General features: G+C 46.9%; 1 protein-coding gene and 1 long non-coding RNA gene across 11 annotated transcripts; one reads left to right on the top strand and one right to left on the bottom strand.

Moving 5' to 3' along the window:
• Nucleotides 1-2,157: 2,157 nt before the first annotated feature.
• ZNF436 (zinc finger protein 436) lies at nt 2,158-11,960 on the bottom strand. 5 transcript variants are annotated; one of them, XM_045782359.2, is made up of 4 exons: nt 11,822-11,960; nt 10,435-10,527; nt 9,537-9,663; nt 2,159-7,311 (listed from the first exon to the last, which is right to left on the bottom strand). In XM_045782359.2, exons 2-4 carry the CDS (start codon nt 10,465-10,467, stop codon nt 6,059-6,061), a joined length of 1,413 nt encoding a protein of 470 aa, XP_045638315.1. In that variant the 5' UTR covers nt 10,468-10,527; nt 11,822-11,960; the 3' UTR covers nt 2,159-6,058. The 5 variants fall into 5 exon arrangements, with proteins under 5 accessions (XP_045638318.1, XP_087714540.1, XP_045638315.1 ...); XM_045782360.2 differs by lacking the exon at nt 11,822-11,960 and adding an exon at nt 10,930-11,344; XM_045782361.2 differs by lacking the exon at nt 11,822-11,960 and adding an exon at nt 10,731-10,860.
• Nucleotides 11,839-18,575, top strand: LOC123782272 (uncharacterized). Of its 6 annotated transcripts, none has more exons than XR_015722726.1 (5): nt 11,839-11,975; nt 12,888-13,018; nt 13,479-13,538; nt 14,224-14,363; nt 17,716-18,575. It is a non-coding gene; the product is annotated as an uncharacterized LOC123782272 (long non-coding RNA). The 6 variants fall into 6 exon arrangements; XR_006776950.2 differs by having other exon boundaries at nt 12,888-13,076; XR_006776949.2 differs by lacking the exon at nt 12,888-13,018 and having other exon boundaries at nt 11,852-11,975.
• The last annotated feature ends 718 nt before the right edge of the window (nt 18,576-19,293 follow it).

Below are 19,293 nucleotides of genomic sequence, written 5' to 3'. Positions count from 1 at the left end.
AAGGCAGAATAGACCTAAGGGGACTGAAAATAACAAAGAGACTGGGGGTGCCTGGGTGGTTCTGTCAGTTAAATTTCTTGACCTCGGCTCAGGTCATGATCTCAGGGCTGTGAGATTGAGCCCTGACTCGGGCTCTGAGCTGGGGATGGGGCCTGCTTAAGATTCTCTCTTCCTCTCTTAAAAAAAAAAAAGAAAAAAAGAAAAGGGTGCCTGGGTGGCTCAGTCAGTTGAGTATCTGCCTTCAGCTCAGGTCATAATCCCTGGGTCCTGGGATCGAGCCCCACATCGGGCTCCCTGCTCAGCAGGGAGTTTGCTTCTCCCTCTGCCCCTTTCCCTGCTTGTGCGTTGTGTGTGTGTGTGTGTGTGTGTGTGTGTGTGTCTACCGCAAAAATAAACAAATAAAATCTCTTTTTAAAAATGAAAACTCATTAGGAGATGGTTTCAGTAAGCAAGATGTGGGGTTCTAGCTGGCTCAGTCAGATGAGCTTGCAACTCTTGATCTTGGGGTTATGAGTTTGAGCCCCAAGTTGGGTGTAAAGATTACTTAAAAATGAAATCTTTAGGAGCACCTGGATGGCTCAGGTTAAGCGCCATCTCGATTTCAGCTCAGGTCATGATCTCAGGGTCCTGGGATTGAGCCCTTATTGGGCTCTGTGCTCAGCAGGCTGTCTGCTTCAAGATTCTCTCTCTCCCTCTGCCCCACCCCCTGCTTGCTCGCTCTGTCTCTTTTCAATAAATCTTAAAAAATAAAATATTTTTTAAAAAAGATGTTATTGGGGCGCCTGGGTAGCGCAGTCGTTAAGCGTCTGCCTTCGGCTCAGGGCGTGATCCCGGTGTTCCGGGATCGAGTCCCACATCGGGCTCCTCGGCTGGGAGCCTGCTTCCTCCTCTTCCTCTCCCCTGCTGTGCTCCCTCTCTCGCTGGCTGTCCCTCTGTCACATAAATAAATAAAATCTTTAAAAAAAATAAAATAAAAAATTTTATTTGAGAGAGAGCAGAGCAAGAGAGAGAGAGAGCATGCACAAGCTAGGGGGAGGAACAGAAGCAGACTCCCTGCTGAGCAGGGAGCCTGACATGGGGCTCGACTCCAGGACCCTGGGACCACGACCTGAGCTGAAAGCAGACACCTAACTGACTGAGCCACCCATGCACCCCCCCCCTCAGTAAAATCTTTAAAGGTATTTGCAATGACATGGATGGAGCTAGAGTGTATTGATGCTGAGTGAAATAAGTCAGAGAAAGACAAATACTATATGATCCATGATCTCACTCATATGTGGAATTTGGGAAAGAAAACAGATGAACATACGGGAAGGGGGAAAAGAAAAAGAAAAGGAGAGAGGGGGAAAAAAGCCATAGGAAACTCTTAACGATAGAAAACAGACTGAGGGTTGTTGGAGGGAGGTGGGCAGGGGATGGGTTAAATGGGTGATGGGTTTTAAGGAGGGCATTTGTTGTGAAGAGCACTGGGGGTTGTATGTAAGTGAAGAATTGCTGAATTCTACTCCAGAAACTAATATTGCACTGTACGGTAACTAGGTAAAATTTAAAAGAAAAAAAAAAACTGCAAGCAGGGTGTGGCCTGATGATGATAGGAGTAACTGCAGCTAGTATTTCAAGCCCAATTAGCTCACTTCTATCCTTGCAACTCTATGAGGCAGACATGATTACCCCCATTTTATGGATGGGAAAGCCAAGGAACAGGAAAATAACTTGCCCAAGGTTGCAGGGAAAGTGGTGAGAGAGCAAGTATAGAAAGCAAGGTTGGTCATGACTCAATGACTATTCCACTAATATTTATTGGTTTGGGGAGGGCGCCAAAAGGAACGGGAGCTGTTGAGTATGATATACAAGTTTCTAGCTTGGATAACTAGGCAATGACCGAGTTAAGAAATATGGGAGGGGTGCCTGGTTGGTTTAGTCAGTTAAGCGTTGGACTCTTGGTTTCGGCTCGGGTTGTGATCTCATGGGTGGTAAGGTGGTCCCGGTCCCGGGGTTCCCCTCTCAGCAGAGAGTCTGCTTGAAGATTTTCTCCCTCTGTCTGCCCCTCCCCTACTCTCTCATGCTCGCCCTCTCTCTCTCTCTCTCTCTCAAATAAATAAATCTAAAAAGAAAGAAAGAAAGAGAAAGAAAGAAATACAAGAGAAGCAGCTGGGAGGTGGTGGAAGAAAGTGGTAAGGTCAGTTTGGGGCTTGATTTTAAGGTGCCTGGGTAATTTCCAAACGGAGATGTCTATAAGGCAGCTAGGTGCAGGGGCTGTTGTGAAACTCAAAGTGAGATTTTGAGGTTATCAGCCTCAATCTCTCCCAGAAAGGAAAAACAAAACCACCTTTGGAGAAGCTGAAAATGATACAAACTTTGAACATGAAGCATTTAGGAAAACAGATTTAAAAATGGGATTAACTATGAAACAATTTTGGGTCATGACGAGGTAATTTTCTTCTATTAGTTTCATTCCTCAATTGTTTTTCATTAATGACCTTTTATTTTGAAGTCTCCCGTAGATAAGCGGTAGCCCAGGCTACACTGTAGAGATGGATATCTAACCAGTGCTTCAAAAAGTCCATTTCTCCCAGGGCATAGGAACTCCCTTTCAAATAATACCAACTTTTGAAACAGTAGGGAACCACTTAACAAATTATCATTTCAGTGCATTCATCGGTATCCTAGTGGCCTGGAAGCAAAGCCCTAACCTAGCCTCTTAGAGAACACATCACACAGAAGGAAGTCTGCTCCATTATAATAATGGCGAAGTATTAACATATCAAATACGCTTAGAGAGGAGGCTCCAGGTGAGCCCGCGTTTTCCTTTAACTTTTCCTCCCAGAAATAAAAGTTGTTGAACATGTAGAAAGGAAAAATTGAATTTTTAAAAAGATTATGATAAAATCTCTTTTCAAGTCCTGGCTATAGGGTTGTAGTTTTTCTTCCCTATGTGTATTTTCCCCCAATTTAAAGCACTTCTACTCCCTACCTCTGCCTAGACTGGCCCTCCCTTTAAAGAAAGGTTTCATTAGAGAAAATTGCTTGTAAGTAATTTGAAAATTGTGGCCCCACCCTAGTAATACATAATCACTACCTTAGGCAAACTGTAACTCTGTCATGAACAGAGGGCCTTTGACTGTTTCTAAGAGGTATCTGTTCTGGGATCCCAATACTGGTTCAGTAGAAATTGTTTTAGCGTTCTCAACAGATACCCAAAAATATCTCCTTAAAGCAACAAGGCCTCCTCTCATTTCTGCTTTTGGACGTGTTTGTTTTTTCCTTCTCCAAAGCTAATGAGGCACTCATAACCAAATATTTCCATGCTGTTCTGCCACCAGCCCAATCTTCATAGGAAACTATCCAGATTTTTGCATCTTCCCAAAGTATGGCAATATCCAGAGGGCTCACCGATGTGTGGAAACAACGTACTCCCAAATTTCCACAAGAACATTTGTACAAATGCATTAATGTCAACACAATCGTGCCCCATTTTAATGAATCTGATGAAATGCCATTTTAGGAATCAGTGCTGGATTACTAAAATAATTCTCAGTGTTTTGATTTTTAAAAATTATACTTTTAATTATAGAATATTGTTAGAATACAGATGTAGATAGACACTAGCATAACTGCGACCAATACCATACGAAAAACTGCTCTACACACTTACTTGTTCACTCACTCTCCACAACCATAGAAAACAGGCACAAAGTGTTTAGGGCATGTGCAGAGGCAGCCAGAGACTTGGGAGCAGAAGACATGCAAAAAGCATTAGCAAGGAGAGTCTGATGCATAAGTTCTACACAAAGTTCAACACAGCGAATGGGCAGCAATTGGGTAAAAGAGGAAACAGCTGGTCTGGCCCTTGCCCTTTTAACTTCCCAGCTGAAGTGTACACATATGGAGAGGTTGCTGGGGCACTTAGAAGCCTCTTCTTGAGCCACTCACCTCTAAGAAGCCAAAAGCAGCAGCAGGAACAGGTCGGGATGGGGCAGGAGAGTGGGGAAGAAAAAGGGAGTGATATACACTTGGGTCATGAGGATGCTGTCTTCTGTGGCCACTCCAAAGCTGATGCCCATTGTGGCTCGCAGACACAACAGGAGAACCTCGATATTCATTAAAAACATTAGCAACACTGATACAGGAAAAGACATACTCGAGTTTAGTCATCAAGAACATGTAAGTCATTCAACAATTAAAATAGGAATACCCACAGTCAGCTAGATTCTGTATAGAACACAAAACATGCTCCCTGCCCAAGTTTGCATTTCAATAGGAGTGGCAACATAATAAAGAAACCTCCTTGATGGAGTGGTGTTTCATTTTGTTACTTTCAGGGCTGTGTCACTGCAAAGGATGCAGTCCCACACGGTTGTGGGTCCTGATGACTCATTTTAGTAGACTACCCGAGAGACCACTGGCTCCTTAACACACCAAGTCCAAAAGAGCTATGGCAGAAGTATTTTTCAAATGTTACAACACTCACAATAAAGCACAGTAGAAAGAATTTGGGGGCACTCTCAAAAATATATATTCCTTACTCTAGTCCCCTCACACTGCCACCCCCAAATACCTGGGTAAGCATCAATATCTGGGGTATTTCTTAATTCCTATGGTGGGCTGGGATAAGGAGAACTGACACTAACAGGCTTAAATTGGGTCAACTCTCATTTTAACCACATGTATCTGTAGACTGAGAGGATGGAAATACATTCCTACCTAGGTTTATTAATTCCTTGTGACTAGCCCAAAGAGAAGATAATTCGGTCTGAGAACAGGACAATCAACCTCTCTGTCTAGTCATTATCTCCCACAATTGACTGATACACATAAACAAGTGCTTAGTTCTGTACAAAGACAGATCTTACAGGAGAGTGCACACTAGAGCACTAGTGTTTAAATTTTTTCCTTAGAAAAAATGAAACCAAAAGGACATTTCTCACATTGGAGTTGTCTGTAGTTCTGTCACATGATCAACATCACCCAAGAACATGCTAATTCTGTGTGAATTCAGTTTCCACTACTGGAAAAATTACAGGAATACACGTTTTACTGTACATTACACATGCCCTTATGCAAGCCAAGATAAACACTGGGATGTGGCCTTTAGCAAATTCTAGAGTTAGCAGTATAAGGAGAGTTGATCTTAAAGGGTAGAGGGGGAAGAACATAGAAAGGACTGGTGGTGTTCCTTGGGGAGGAATTCTGTGTTTCCTTCCCTGAAGTGGTCAATCTCACTTGCTCTTTATACTCCACCATCAGTATGGTCCTAGCTTTCCTTGAAGATATTTTCCCTACAACGTTCCCTACAGTGATCCCCAAAGAAAATGAATACATTTTGATTAATGGCAATAACAACAGTGGGCATCTCTTGCTAAAGTCACCACAACTGATGAGTCCTTGGTCCCCAAACCTGTGTCTCATTTTTCCTTTCAATCTGTATCTTCAGTTAGCCTTTGCAAAGATGCAAGCTTTAATAAAGTTAAATTAGAAACAATGAGGAAAAAAGTTTTGATCATTGCCTTCATCGTGCAGAATCCTGCTCTCAGGAAGATGGAAAGATACAAATGCAGGAGCAACTCAAGAAAAAAGCCTTTTGAAGGGGAAGATGTGTGTGCCCAACTACTATGGAGAGTGAATAGGTGTGGCAATTCACACAGTCTCTGGTTGTCTTTTTCTGAAGCAGCTGTGACCACCCTATTACAGTCCAACATTTCCCCCTAGCATAGTTCTTTGGGCCAAGGATGAGAGAAATAACTTTTAAAGATTTACTCCATTTCCAGGCCTGAGTATTTACCAGCATTTATCCCCTGGTCTTCAGATTCCCAGTTATTTGTGGGGCTGATTTTGATGAAGTACTTCATTAATATCGAATGAATAAAAATCACTACTTTGGAGGAGGGGATAACATTCCCAGAGTTGTGGGTCAGAACTGCAAATGGCTTATCTTCTTTGATGCTTTTAACCGTGGCCCACAAGGAAATTCAGTATGGTAAAAGAAGCTCAGTGTTGAGAGAGCTCTTTGATGTCAAAATTGTACCTTCAAATGAATCATTTCTTGTAATTACAGGACTTAGTCAGTGTGAACTCTCTTATGTTTAATAAGAGCTGAGCTCCGGCTGAAACTCTTCTCACATTCGGTACATTCATAAGGCTTCTCTCCCGTATGAACCCTTTGATGTGTGATGAGGTTGGAGCTCTGAGTGAAACCTTTTCCACACTGTACACACTCGTAGGGCTTCTCTCCTGTGTGGGTTCTCTGGTGTTTAATTAGATCTGACCTTTCACCAAAGCTTCGCCAACACTCGTTGCACTCATAGGGCTTCTCTCCAGTGTGAATTTTCTGGTGCGTGATGAGATGAGAGCTCCGGCTGAAGCTTTTCCCACAAGCATTACATTCGTATGGCTTTTCCCCAGTGTGGGTTCTCTGGTGCTGAACCAAGTGCGAGATGCGGCTGAAATTCTCCCCACATTCATTACAGTGGTACGGCTTTTCTCCTGTGTGGGCTCTGCGATGGCGCACTAGGTCGGAGTTCTGACTGAAATTCTTCCCACACTCATCACACTTGTAGGGCCTCTCCCCCGTATGGACTCGATAGTGTTTGATGAGATCAGATCTCTCACTGAAGCCTCGTCCACATTCATTACACTCGTAAGGCTTCTCACCTGTGTGGGTCCTCTGGTGCTGAGCTAGGTGAGAGCTCCGGCTGAAGCTTTTCCCACACTCCTCACACTCATAGGGCTTTTCCCCACTGTGTGTCCTTTGGTGCTGGATTAGGTGAGACAGCCGGCAGAAACTTTTCCCACACTCGTTACATTTGTGGGGCTTTTCTCCAGTGTGGATTGTCTGGTGCTGAATGAGGTGAGAGCTTCTTCCAAAACTTTTCCCGCACTCATTACAGTCATAGGGCCTTTCCCCAGTGTGCGTTCTTTGGTGCTGAATAAGGTGTGAGCTTCGACTGAAGCCCTTTCCACATTCATAACACTTATAAGGTCTGTCTCCAGTGTGGGTTTTCTGATGTCGATTAAGGTCTGAGATCTGACTGAAGGCCTTTCCACAGTGAGAGCATATGTGATATCGGATGCCTGTGTGGACTTCCTTGTGAACGAGCAGATCAGTGACTTGTTGAAGAGGATAGCTTACCCATTCTTCTGCTGTTAAATCTCCCCACTGTCTTTCTGGTCTATCTCCACTTTCAAAGGTCTCTTCATTTTCAGGATTTTCCTCAGTATTCCCAACAGGTCTTTCAGAGGCAGTCCCAAATTCTACATCTTCACTAATCTCTTGCTTCGGATTCACCTCATTCTCACTCCTGATCTCAAAATCTGTAATAAAGGATTAATAATAATAATAATAATAATGGCAAATATACACAAAAAATTTACCTACTGTGTACCAGACATTGTGCTAAATTCTTTACCCGAATTACCTCAACCACCCTGAAAGTTGAGCATTATGATGATTTCTACTCTATGAATGATTTAAATCCAAGACCCAGAGAAATGGGACACCTGGGTGGCTCAGTCCGTTAAGTGTCTGCCTTCAGCTCAGGTCATGATCCCAGAGTCCTGGGATGGAGTCCCACATCAGGCTCCTTGCTCAGAGGGGAGTGTGCTTCTCCCTCTGCCTGCTGCTCCCCCTGCTTGTGCGCTCACGCTCTCTCTCTCTCTCTGACAAATAAATAAATAAAATCTTAAAAAGAAAAAGGCCCAGAGAAGTGACTCGTGCAGGCTCATAGAGTAGTAAATGGTGGAGCCAAGATTTAAATCTAGGTCTGTCTGATAATAGTTCTTGCTCTGTACCACTATAGTTAATGGTTCTTTATGAAAATTGTATATATTCCTGGTGTTTTGAAAGAAAAGAGCCAGAAACAGAAAATATAAGAGACTGTATATTAGAATCTCTAAAAGCCAAGGGCCTAGATATTTTATGTGTGATTGTGTTGTGTGTTATGTTCTTAACTTTTCAAGTCTTTATTATTACCATTATATAATAGTTACTAAGAATCTACTGGGTTACTATAGAAAAAACAAATTTTTGTCTAGCTGTATCAAGTTTTAGTTGACAGGAAAGGTGACTGCCAAACACTACTTGCTACTTTCCAGTGGCCTTTTAATATGAACAGAGGAGGGAAGGTTGGAGGATGCAAAAACAATGCTTGGCTCAGAACGTTCCTGATATTATAACTAAATACAGTCTTCAAATGAAAATGAAAATATACAACCACTGTCCATAAGAAACTTTCTACCAGACACTGTATTTTCCAAGTTGTATTTCTTAGCGTACTCTTCAACAAAGAGGTTACTAGGTATCCTGGGAGGAAAGGGTCCTTGGATAAATTTATTTGGTAAATGGTGCATCCAACATCTTTTTCTTAGAATTCACATGCCATTTAACACATTAAAGGTTCCAAAGAGTCTGGAGATAAAGAAACCTTGTAAATATTATTATCCCAGTCCCAAATTTATTTGGGAAAGGAACTTATTTTTCTGTGTGTGTGTGTGCACGCGCACATGCATGTGTTCTTCCATACTTCCATCCTTCTAACAAGGGCTTCTTGGGCTGGACTACAGCCATATAAATTCACATTTCTTTAAGATTTTCACTTCTTGCTTTTGTTGGATTGAATGGAATATTTGGATCAGACACTGCAATACATCTGGGTAAATAACTTCATTTCTAGTTACTTTTCTAAAGTAAAGATCCAAGAATCTTGGAACATCAGGAAGAGCCCAAGTTTAAAAGGAAACCCCTCATAGTTGACTTTTGTTCTGGAAAAGGCTACAGAAATAAAGATTTTCAAAAAAGAATTAGTCCTAATGAGTGGCAGATGACCTAGTGAACCAAACATAGTTGCTAACTTCTGTCAAGTCTTACTGGGAGACAAAGTGAGTCAAAAGACTGTTCAGCTCAAGAATATTCTGTTTATTCTAGTTACACCCAGACCAAAGGATAGCTAAGAGAAGACAGGTTTGCAGACCATCAAAAAATTTAGGTTCCCTTCCTAATTGAATCTGTGATCTCATTTAGTTCATGATTGTCCTGAACAATATTTGACACACTTAAAACCTACGATCGACTCTGAGACATCTCTAGACAAGTACCTGCTCCAGATAAATAAAGGACCTCAGGCAAAGCTAGGGCTCTGAAGCCAAAACAAACACAAAAATGTGGCTTTTTGCCCTCCCATGAACCTGGGTCAGAACTCCCCTCATCTTCCAGTAAAACCACCATTTACAGGGGCATTTACATCCTGGCATGCACCATTATGTCAGACCTGTTTGGTCAGTGATCTGTACAAACAGGCTAGAAAATGGTAGATGACTCAGGGCACAAGAAAACCGAATGTTTCTAAAATGGGCAGAAACAGATTTTCTTTTTAGACAATATGACCTTGATGTTCCTACAAAGATTTGCCTGAGGACTCAACTCAAGCCAAGAGCCAATTAAATGCTTTAAAAATCAAACAACCAGATTGCGTTGAAAGAGTTAAGCCATTTTTGAGAGTCTTGAAAACGTGGGGGTGAAGAAAGAGAGAATCCTTACTTACCCAAGGAGACAACGTTTCCATAATTCTCCTGCATAACATCCCTGTAAAGGTCCCTTTGTGTAGGGTCCAGAGGTCTCCATTCTTCCCGAGTGAGGTACATGGCCATATCTTCAAATGTCACAGGTGCCTGAAATCACACAATGCTTCCTCATTACTTGGTATCCGGAGGTTACTACCAGTTTTTCTTCTTGAAATTAGAGACATGGTCAGAATTGTTGAGAAGGCAAAAGGAATTAACTCTGAAGAGTCGAGAGAAGAAATAAGCAGGCAAAAAAAGAAAAGGGAGTCATTTACCAGCTTACTGCTCTGGTTCCATGCCCAGATATCCCTGCCCACTCCAGAACTTTATCCTCTAGCGGCACTTTTCCAGAACACATGCAGCACCTACATCTCTCCATACCTTTACTCAGTGTTCCTCTTTTCTCTTTCTCAGACTAGTGAAATCTTACAATTCTTTAAGGCCCTGTTCAGTGCCAACTGTTCTTCAGTGCCCCCTATCCTCCTGCTCTGCTCCATTCCTCCCTCTGACTCTCGAGAATTAATCACTCCCACTTCTTGGTTCCCACACCACGGCACTATGTTCCTACGACAAATAAAGCTGTTATCACGTTGTATCACGGTTAACCGGATGTGTCTGTCTCCCTGCAGATTGTGAGCAGGCAGGGAGGGCCCGTTTCATCCAGCTTTTGTCTCCCCAGTATTTAAAGGCATACAGCAGGTGTTCAATAAACGCTTGTTGGTGGCTATACTGGCCTGGTACTGAGGTTCCTGGAGGCAGAATACCGAGGCGAGCGAATTACTAATCCCAGGAAATTTCCAACAGGGATTTGCAGAGCAAAGAAACGCCGGGACAGGTGGGTAAGCAGAGGCAGGGTCCGAGAAGCCACCCCCGGCTTACCTGGGACCCAGCCATGAGCAGGGTGGCTGCCATCTCGGACTCAAGGATTCGCCTCCCAGAAGAGAGAGCAGGAAAGGCAGCTAGCAGACAGCGCTAAAGGAGGCGAAAAGCAGGGCGTGAGGCACAGAAAACAGGCCCTGCCCACTCCCCAGGGCTGGAGTTCTGGCCGCCAGGCGGGTGGGGAGGGCCCTGGACCCGGGCCGGGTCACTCTCCTCCCTGACCCTCGAGCACGACCCGCCCTCTGTGTCTCTGCCACCGTAGGGTGGAGGCACTGCAGGAATTTACTAAGACAGACCCCTGGCTCGGGCCCTCCCGGGCTGGGGGTCAAGTCGATGCTGTCTCGGGGAGGAGGCTCTCAGCCCAGCCCACAGAACGCCTCCGCTCTCCCCTCTCGAGGCCGGGCCCTTTCCGGCAGCTACCTCAACCAATCAGCGAGCGAAGCTCGCAAAACGTTCTGCCAATTAGATGCCGAACACTAGGCCCGCCTCTTGTACCTTGGCTGAGGTCCTCTACTACGCCTGCGCCTGCCCCCGTGGCCTGTCGGGAGTTGGAGTTCCATTCTGGCGTACAAAGGCCAGTCAGAGGCCAAAAACCAAGGAGGGAAAAGAACAAAAGGGTGAAGAAAGAAGCACGTCCTCCTAGCCAGGGCGTAGTATCTTCCGCTTTCTTCTCTTGGAGACCACAGCCCAATTAAGCCAGAGAGGTTGCCCTGCATCTCCTCACGACCTTAGAAGCTTGAGTCGGGCCTTAACTTCGACGTCGGGCCTAATTTAGGCGCTGGCCTGTGTTGGGTTCTTCTGGGATTAGTCTTCATTTGACAGCAGGGGCCTGAGAGGAAAGCGGCAGCCGCCCACTCCCCAGGGGAGACTCAGCGGCCGCGCTGTAACTTTGAGCTCCGCCCACGTACTACGTCTCCCAGCAGTGCCTGCGGCACTCTCACCCAGCCACTCAAACTACAACTCCCAAGAGGCCCCGCGCCGCCGGTACGCCGGCTGGTGCAGTCCGGGGCTTGGCCAGGCGGCGTCCCGGCCCCATCGCTATTAACCCTGTAGGGGCATCCAACCTTGTCCTTCTAAAGAGGGCTCCCCTTGAGGGGCGGGTTGAGTTGCGCCCAGCCGAGGGGAAGCGAAAACCCTGAGGGAATACAGAAGCGAGGGTGGGGGATAGGGCGCCTAAGGAGGAGCGAGTCAGGCCCCGGGACTGAGAAGAGTCGTCCTTATCATCCCTGAGGGCTTGTCTCCTAAAAGGATTTCTGACGGTCTTCTGCACGGATGGGCTCTTGGGCCTCTGAGGGCCTGAGCCGGGCGGACCCTCAGGATGCTAGCGGTCCCTGCCCGGCTGAAGGTGGGAAGCCGAAAAACCCCGCTGGGAAAAGAACAGACTTACCTCCTGACCCGCAGAAGATCCACTAGATCGCCGGCTCTGAGATCTGAGAGGCCTCAAACAGATTCCAAATCCGCAGGCAGAGTCCTCTGAGACTTAGGGTGTTTGGAAAGATTCTGGAGATCACTGGCAGATCCCGGATACCTCAGCCCCGCAGGTAGATTTCAAATCCGTAGACTTGCAGGAAGAGCCCAAAGATCCGTAGGCGGATCCCAAAGACTCACAGACTCTCAGGCAGCTCAGGGAAACCACAGACTCATAGGCAGCTCTCTGAGACCACAGCAGCTAGCCAAGAAACACCAGCAGCAGCTAAGCTGCATTCAACTGGAGTTCTTCCGAACGGAAGGACTTGCAGCCTTCCCTTTCCCCAGCCAGGATGAGAAAATTAGACAATGGCAGCGGAGCGCTAGGGAAAGCAGGCATTCTGCGTGGGGAAGAGCCCTGAGCTCGCTGTAGCCTTGGAGAGGGAAGTGATGGAAAAAGAATATAGCAGCTTATTAGGGACTCCCACCCTCTTCAAGTTATAAATATCCCCAGAACCTTGGCTACGTGCCCAGAAGCCTGTTGTCTCTAACTTTACAGGAGACTTCTCCGCCTGGGCTGGGAAAGGGGCTTTTCTTTTGTTTTGCAGATACATCCACCCACTGAGTGACTTGAATTCCCCCCCCCTCCACCCCCAACATGACTCCAGGCTATGCTTTTATTAGTGAGTGTCCTGTTCCCAGTGCCCAGTTATTTATGGTTAAATTACTCAAGTGTCTAAAAAGAACTAGGACCCTACCCAGCCATGAGGCAGACTCTCCCACTCCCACTCCACTTCCCATCCCCAGCTGTGAGGCTAGGAATTCTTTAGATAGCTCAGAGTCGTACCATCCAACCCCATCTGAAATTTATTTGGGTTCCACAAAAAAGAAAACAAAAGGAGGGGGGAAGGAATTGTAGAGGGTCCCCGAGAGACAGTGTCCATAGTGGGAAGAGTGTGGGGTATCAAGGTTGGACAGACCTGAATTGAAGTCCAGGCTGTTTGTCCTTTAGATCGTCATTCAGTCTCTCCCTTTCTGTAAAACAGGGCAATCAGACCTCAGGCGGTGGTGAGCACTAAGTGAGGTGACATAACGCACTCCACACAGAATGGACACTCGCATGATCGCTGTTATTATTATTAATCCTGCCTTTGGTGGCAGGGGAGACTTCAGAAAGGTCTGTGGATATTTTCACTGGCTCAGAAAATCTGGGAAGTCGGAGTGGCCCAAGAGCGGTGAGAATCTGCTGGTGACCTTCAACTCACATAGTGTTTCTGCTAGAAATCCAGAGGGAATTGGAAGTTGGGCCAGTTGAGCAGACTCAAGCAAATTGGTAGATTGAGCCCAGTAGAGCAGAGGTATTTGAGGCTGCCAAAACCCAGCAAGTTGAGGCCTCACGCTCAGGGAAACTTCTGGGGGACAAGGAGGAGGGGCGTCAGTTCAGACTTTGGTTGAGTAATTGCACATTTCTAATTGGGCCTAAGGTGAGTTGAGCGCCTGAGCCCCTCAGCCCAGCAGGGCTCCCTTTCCAGTCCTTCTCTGACAGATTGCTTTGTAAACTTCCTTAGGCCTTTCTCCCCCTTGCTCCAGTGCTTTAAGTCCTTCTTTGTCCTCTCGCTGTTTCTTTCATTCCTTAGGCTTGCCTGGGGGCAGGATGGCTCTCCGAGCCCAGCTTGGCTGCCGGCCTCCTTCTCTGAGTAAGTGCTTTTCTCTCCCTTCACCTGGGACCCTCAAGAGGGTGGAGGAGAAGAGAGTCTGAGAGCAAAAGGAAAGCCTGACTGCCTTTGATGCCCTTGGGGAAGAAGGGGAGGAAAGACGGTGGGTGAGGGGCTTCCTGCTGCAGCCTTCAGTGGGACACTTAGGGCTGGGGGTCACTGGAGAAGGAGGTGGTTTCCTGCCCCATTGTTCAGGACTTCATTGTTTCTCAGGAATACTTATTGTATGTGAATTTTCAATAATTAACTTGGAAAGCTGCACGTGTTCCCGTCATTCAGCAAACACTGAGCACCTACTGGGTACAGAGGTGGCAGCAGAGCCCCTCATCACGGAAAGGGGCCAGAAAACCCACTGGGCCAGGGTCTCCAAGTTAGCTTTTGACATTATCTCCGAATGGGGTTATACATTATGTCAGATCCACTAACTAATTTGATGAAAGACCCTCATTCTTTGTCCTTAAGCTTGTTTCTTATTAACAAAGACTGCTATGCCTGTGGAGCACTATGCATTATTGTATTTTAATAAATCCTGTAATCATCTTGTGAGCAGCCCAATTATGGTGTAATTTTTTGAATTAGAAGCATTAAGGTATTAAACATGGAAAAACATGCCTCAGTATTTATTCGTGAACTTGTTTTGTCGTTTCTTCATTTTCAAATATACCAGGAGCCTGAAAAAAAATCGAAGCGTCCTGGGCTCCCCTTGACCCCCACGCGGAGCAGAGATGAAGCGTCATTCCGGCACGAGTTGGGGACACGGGGGACACACCGACAGCAGTCGTTGCAGGCCAAGTGCTGTAGTATGTGGTGAGCAAGTCTGTGCAGAGAAGGGGGCGGACTGACAGCAGAGGGGAGGAGGCTTCCCAGAGGAGGTGACATCTGAGCTGGCTCGCAGAGACTGTAGGAGTCTCGGAGGTGGAGAACGAGGGGAGGGAAAGCATTCCAGTCTTCCAGAACAGCATGTGCGAAGTCAGGGAGGCGTGAAAGGACAGAGCTTGTTCCAGGATGGCCAGGATTGTGCAGGGCTAGAGGGAAGCGTGTGGGGGTGGAGTGGCAGGGGGAGGAAGCCGAGCAGGGACAGTCTCTTATGTCCCCTGGCCTGCCTGCCTCAGGCTTTGGCCTCGGATCAGCGGAGCTGGGGATGAGGTACAGATGGGGGGGAGGGGGGCGGCCTGGGGGCTGGCCTGGGGTGTGACGAGCAGATTGACTCTGCAGGAGGAGGGGGAGTGCAGAGGATTGGGAAGTTCTTTCCGAGCTCTTGAATTTCAGCTGGTTTTCTCCTGAGAAGATCAACATTTTCCCCAAAACGTAAACAATTGCATTAAAATCGTACAACAAACTTATTTAGTATGAGTTGGCCTACTTAAAGGCATCGGATAGGCCCATAGACTGAACATGCTTACTGTGTCTCACTTCTGTATCAGTGTGCGGGGAGATAGGACACGGCCCCTCACAATGACCTCGGGGCTGCTGTGATGATTAAATGTGAGAATGGCGGCACAGAGGACGGCCTGGGCACACGGGCGCCATCACTGTTACGAGGGAAGTAAAACACATCACAGATGCCCTGTGAGAGGAAGCCATGTTTCAAAGTGGCTTAGAGCATGCATGGGGGCCTGGGTTCAAGTCCAGATTCCGTCTCCTAAAAGCAAATTACTCTGAACTTTGGTATCCTCAGTGTGTGAAAAGGGTATGATAATACGGGGCCCCTGGGTGGCTCGGTCGGTGAAGCGTCTGACTTTGGCTCAGGTCATGATCTCAGGGTCCCTGCGATCGGGTCTTGAGTCAGGCTCCCCACTCACTGGGGAGTCTGCTTCTCCCTCTGCCCCTCACCTTGCTCATGCTCTCTCTCTCTCAAATAAATAAAATCTTTTTAAAAAGAGTATAATAATACAATTCATAGAGACAGAAAGCAGAATAGTGCTTGCCTAGGGCTCGGGTCTGCCTCAGATGGTCTCTCTCCTTCTGCTTCTGCCCCTCCCCCTCTGTGTGTGCGCACACGCGTGCTCTAAGTAAATAATAAATTCTTTTCTTTTTTTTAAAGGATGCACCTGGTTGGCTCAGTCGGCAAGGCATGTGACTCTTGATCTCGGGGTTGTGAGTTCAAGCCCCATGTTTAGTGTAGAGATTACTTAAAAATAAAATATTTGAAAACCAAACCAAACCAAAAGAGTATGATAATAGTAACCCAGTTCATGGGGTCTGAGGGTTAGTGGGGACAATAGAAAGTAAGCCCCTATACTCACAGTAGTGACAATAGCTCACATTCACTAATCAAGTACTTTGTGTCAGGTATGATCGTAACGAATCCTTACAACCCTTTGAGCCAGGTGCCATTATTACCACCATTTTACAGACGAAAAACAGAGGCATGGGCAAGTTACGGAACGTACCCAAGATGCCTGGCTAGTGAATGCTCGATAATGAATAGATGTTATTGACACTGTGATACAAAGAAATCATCATCATCATGGTAGAATGCAGTGTAATTATTAAAGTGTCACAGCACTGTGGGAGTTCTGTGGAACATCTCTTGTGGCCAGGGGATTAGAGAAGATGACACAGAAGATGTGCATCTGGGGAGGAAGGCAGGGGGAGGAGTGAACTAAGTGAAGAGGGTTAAGAGATATAAACTTCGGTTATAAAATAAATAAGTCACAGAGATGAAAAGTACAGCATAGGGAATACAGTCCGTAATAATGTTGTACGGTGCCAAAGGATGACATACTCCCTGTGGTGAGCCCTGGGTCACGTGTAGAATTGTGAATCACTATGCTGTACACCTGAAGCTAAGAACGTATGTCCACAGGGACGCCTGGTGGCTCAGTTGGTTCAGCGTCTGCCTTCAGCTCAGGTCATGATCCCAGGGTCCTGGGATTGAGTCCCACATCGGGCTCCCTGCTCAGTGGGGAGTCTGCTTCTCCCTCTGCCTCTGTTGCTCTCCCTCTCTCTCTCTGTGTCAGATAAATAAATAAAATCTTAAAAAAAAAAGATGGTGAGTGATAAACAAAAAAAAAAAGGGATGTATGTCAACTGTACTTCAATTAAAAAAAATGAAAGACAGGCACCTGAGGTGAGCCTTGAAGAATGGGCAAGATTAGGATGGGGGGGCAGGGGGGGAGGGGAATCAGAATAGGCAGTCACAGTTGGGAAGGTCCATCAGGTTTTCTTTCCTTATTTATTTATTTATTTATTTATTTATTTATTTATTTATTTAAGAGAGAGGGAGAGAGCACAAGCAGGCAGAGGGGCAGAAGGAGAGGGAGAAGAAGACTCCCTGTTGAGCAGGGAGCCCAATGCGGGACTCAATCCCAGGACCCTGGGATCATGACCTGAGCCGAAGGCAGACACTTAACTGACTGAGCCACCCAGGCGCCCAGGTATCGGGTTTTCAAGGACAGAGCAAATACCTCCCATAGGCTGGAGCAAAGGGGCAGGAGGGGTGGAAGATAAGCCACCCAAGACAGGAGAGGGGCTTTGAAAGTCAAACCAAGGAGTTCGAGTTTCGTTCGCCAGCTGGAGGAAATCCAGCGGAGGAGACTGGGGGTACGACGCTCAGAGCCACACAGGGCAGATGCAGGTAAGGTAGGGATGCTCTGAGCTGGGAGGCCAGTAGAAGGCCTTGGTATCAGTGCAGGTAAGAAGAAACCCTGAAAGAATGTTGCTAGGGTTGGGGAAGAGCAGGGTTGGACAGGGGAAGGACAATAGAATCGGTAACTGACAAAGAGAAGAGGGCAAGGGGAGGGTCAGAGATGGTTCTAGGTAGCGATCTAGCTGACAAATATAAAAGACAGAAGAGGGCACTTAAGAAAGAGATGTGAGTTCAGTTTCAGATAAATTGTATGGACAGGGCCAGCGTATTGAGAGGAGAAATCCAGATAGACACTTGGTGACGTAAGTCTTAAGCTCAAGGGATCTCACGGCTACAGACAGAGATCTGGTAGTCCGAATGAGCCTACTGGGAAGACTTTGCACTCGATATAGTCTTTCAGGTTCCTGTGATTAGAAAATATCTTCTAAGTTGGTCATAAAGATCTTGAATGTATTTTGTTTTCAAGGGCTTTTGGCCATGACATTGCGGGTGAGAAGTCCTCTCCTCCATCCCAAGCACGGCCTCTGTGTTTCACCTTCCCCGACCTTGTCTTTTTCCTCCTGGAAGGTAGCAGTCTCCCCTCCCCTGGGAAGACTTCCAGTAGCAAAGTTCATGCGAACTCCCTTGCAGCTCGGCCCGTCTTTGTCTTTGACGTGAAGGAGGAGAGGGAGTTAAATCACGAGTCCCAGCCAACAGGCTGTGTGCAAGGACTGCGTGACGAGGAGGAGCACAGCATGGCCAGCGTGGCTGGAGCACGAAGTATGGGGGCAGGGCAGAGGCCAGCCCCCCACCGCCTGTGGATCCTGCCAGACACAGTGGGGGAAATGGAAGGTCTGAAACGCGGGGTGGTAGAGTGGGGGCTCTAGAACACGATCAAATTTGCAATTTTGAAAAGCCTATTCCGGTCAGTGCCGGGACAGCATGGACTGGAGCGGGTCCAGAGTGGACACAGGAAGACCAGCGGGGAGGGTACTGACGTCGGCTGATGAACACAGTCTGAGGCCTATTCATGCTCTTCTGTGTCCTTTTGTGAACGCAGACGCGTACTGTATAGACGTGCGGACTGGAGCCGACTTGTTTTTGTGCTGTTTAATCTGACTCATCTCCTTTGTAAACAGTAAGGTTATTGAGGGCGGAGATTCAGCGTTTGTATTTTTTCCTGTGCTGTAACTCCCCCTGACACCAGGAGCACAATGGGTATTGAGACTGTGACTACGGAAAGTCACCCCGTGGGGCTGCCTGAAGCAGCCCGAAGTCACATTTCTCGACACAGTGATATCGATAATTAGTGCTTTTGGTTTCTAGACATTTGGATGGGGGATTTGATCATGGCAAAGAAAAAGCTGGGTAGCTAAACGCTTACTACTCAAAGCGTGGTCTGTGGACCAGCAGCATCAGCAGCACCTGGAAGCTTGTAAGAAATAAAAAATCTCAAATAAATAAATAAATAAATGTTTTTTTAAAAAAGCGGGGGTGGGGGGGGCACCGGGGTGGCTCAGTGGGTTAAGCGTCCGCCTCTTGATTTCCGCTCAGGGCATGATCTCAGGGTCGTGAGATTGAGCCCCACGTGGGGCTCTGGGCTGGGCCTGGAGTTCGCTTGAGATGCTCTCTTTCCCTTTCCCGCTGCCCCTCCCCCTCCCCCTGCTCATATATGAATTTTCTCTCTCTGTCTGTCTCTCTCTCTTAAAAATAAATAAATAAATAAGTAAAAGTTAAAAAAAAAAAAAAAGGAAAGAAAAATCTCAGACCGCCCTCCCCCAGCCCAGACCCACTGAATCCTAATCTACATTTCTAACCCGATCCCCAGGGGATTCCGGCCCAGTGTCAGAAGCACTGGGCTGTGTAAACGACACTGCCCCACTCTGCTGTGGGGGACAATCGTACCCCAGGTGTGGCACTCCTCACCCCCGTCCGGTGTGGAAGACTGTATACGGGCTCTCTCCCTGCCAGGCCGGGCATTCCTGGAAGGTGGGGGCTGAGCGCCGGGCACAGCTCCGGGGCTTGCAGAGCATCGAGCACAATGACAGGAGGCAGAAGACCAAGGTGTGGGTCCTGGTTCTGCCACGGACAAGCTCTGTGTGTTTTATCTCCTGAGAGAAGATTTTCCGTCCTTCCAGAGGACCCACCCCACATCTGACCGTGGCA

Source organism: Ursus americanus, chromosome 33 (genome assembly GCF_024610735.1).
Source record: "Ursus americanus isolate L20-20 chromosome 33, mUrsAme1.1.p, whole genome shotgun sequence".
NCBI lineage: Eukaryota > Metazoa > Chordata > Mammalia > Carnivora > Ursidae > Ursus > Ursus americanus.
Note: the sequence above shows the minus strand (reverse complement) of the source record. Positions and strands in the feature narration are given on the sequence as shown.

Excerpts from the sequence above, each read along its gene's own strand:
- ZNF436 (XM_045782359.2), bottom strand. The coding sequence starts at position 10,467 with ATGGCAGCCACCCTGCTCATGGCTGGGTCCCAG. Across the intron at positions 9,664-10,434 it reads TGCTCATGGCTGGGTCCCAG|GCACCTGTGACATTTGAAGA; the intron begins GTAAGCCGGGGG and ends GTGTGATTTCAG. Across the intron at positions 7,312-9,536 it reads TGGAAACGTTGTCTCCTTGG|ATTTTGAGATCAGGAGTGAG; the intron begins GTAAGTAAGGAT and ends CCTTTATTACAG.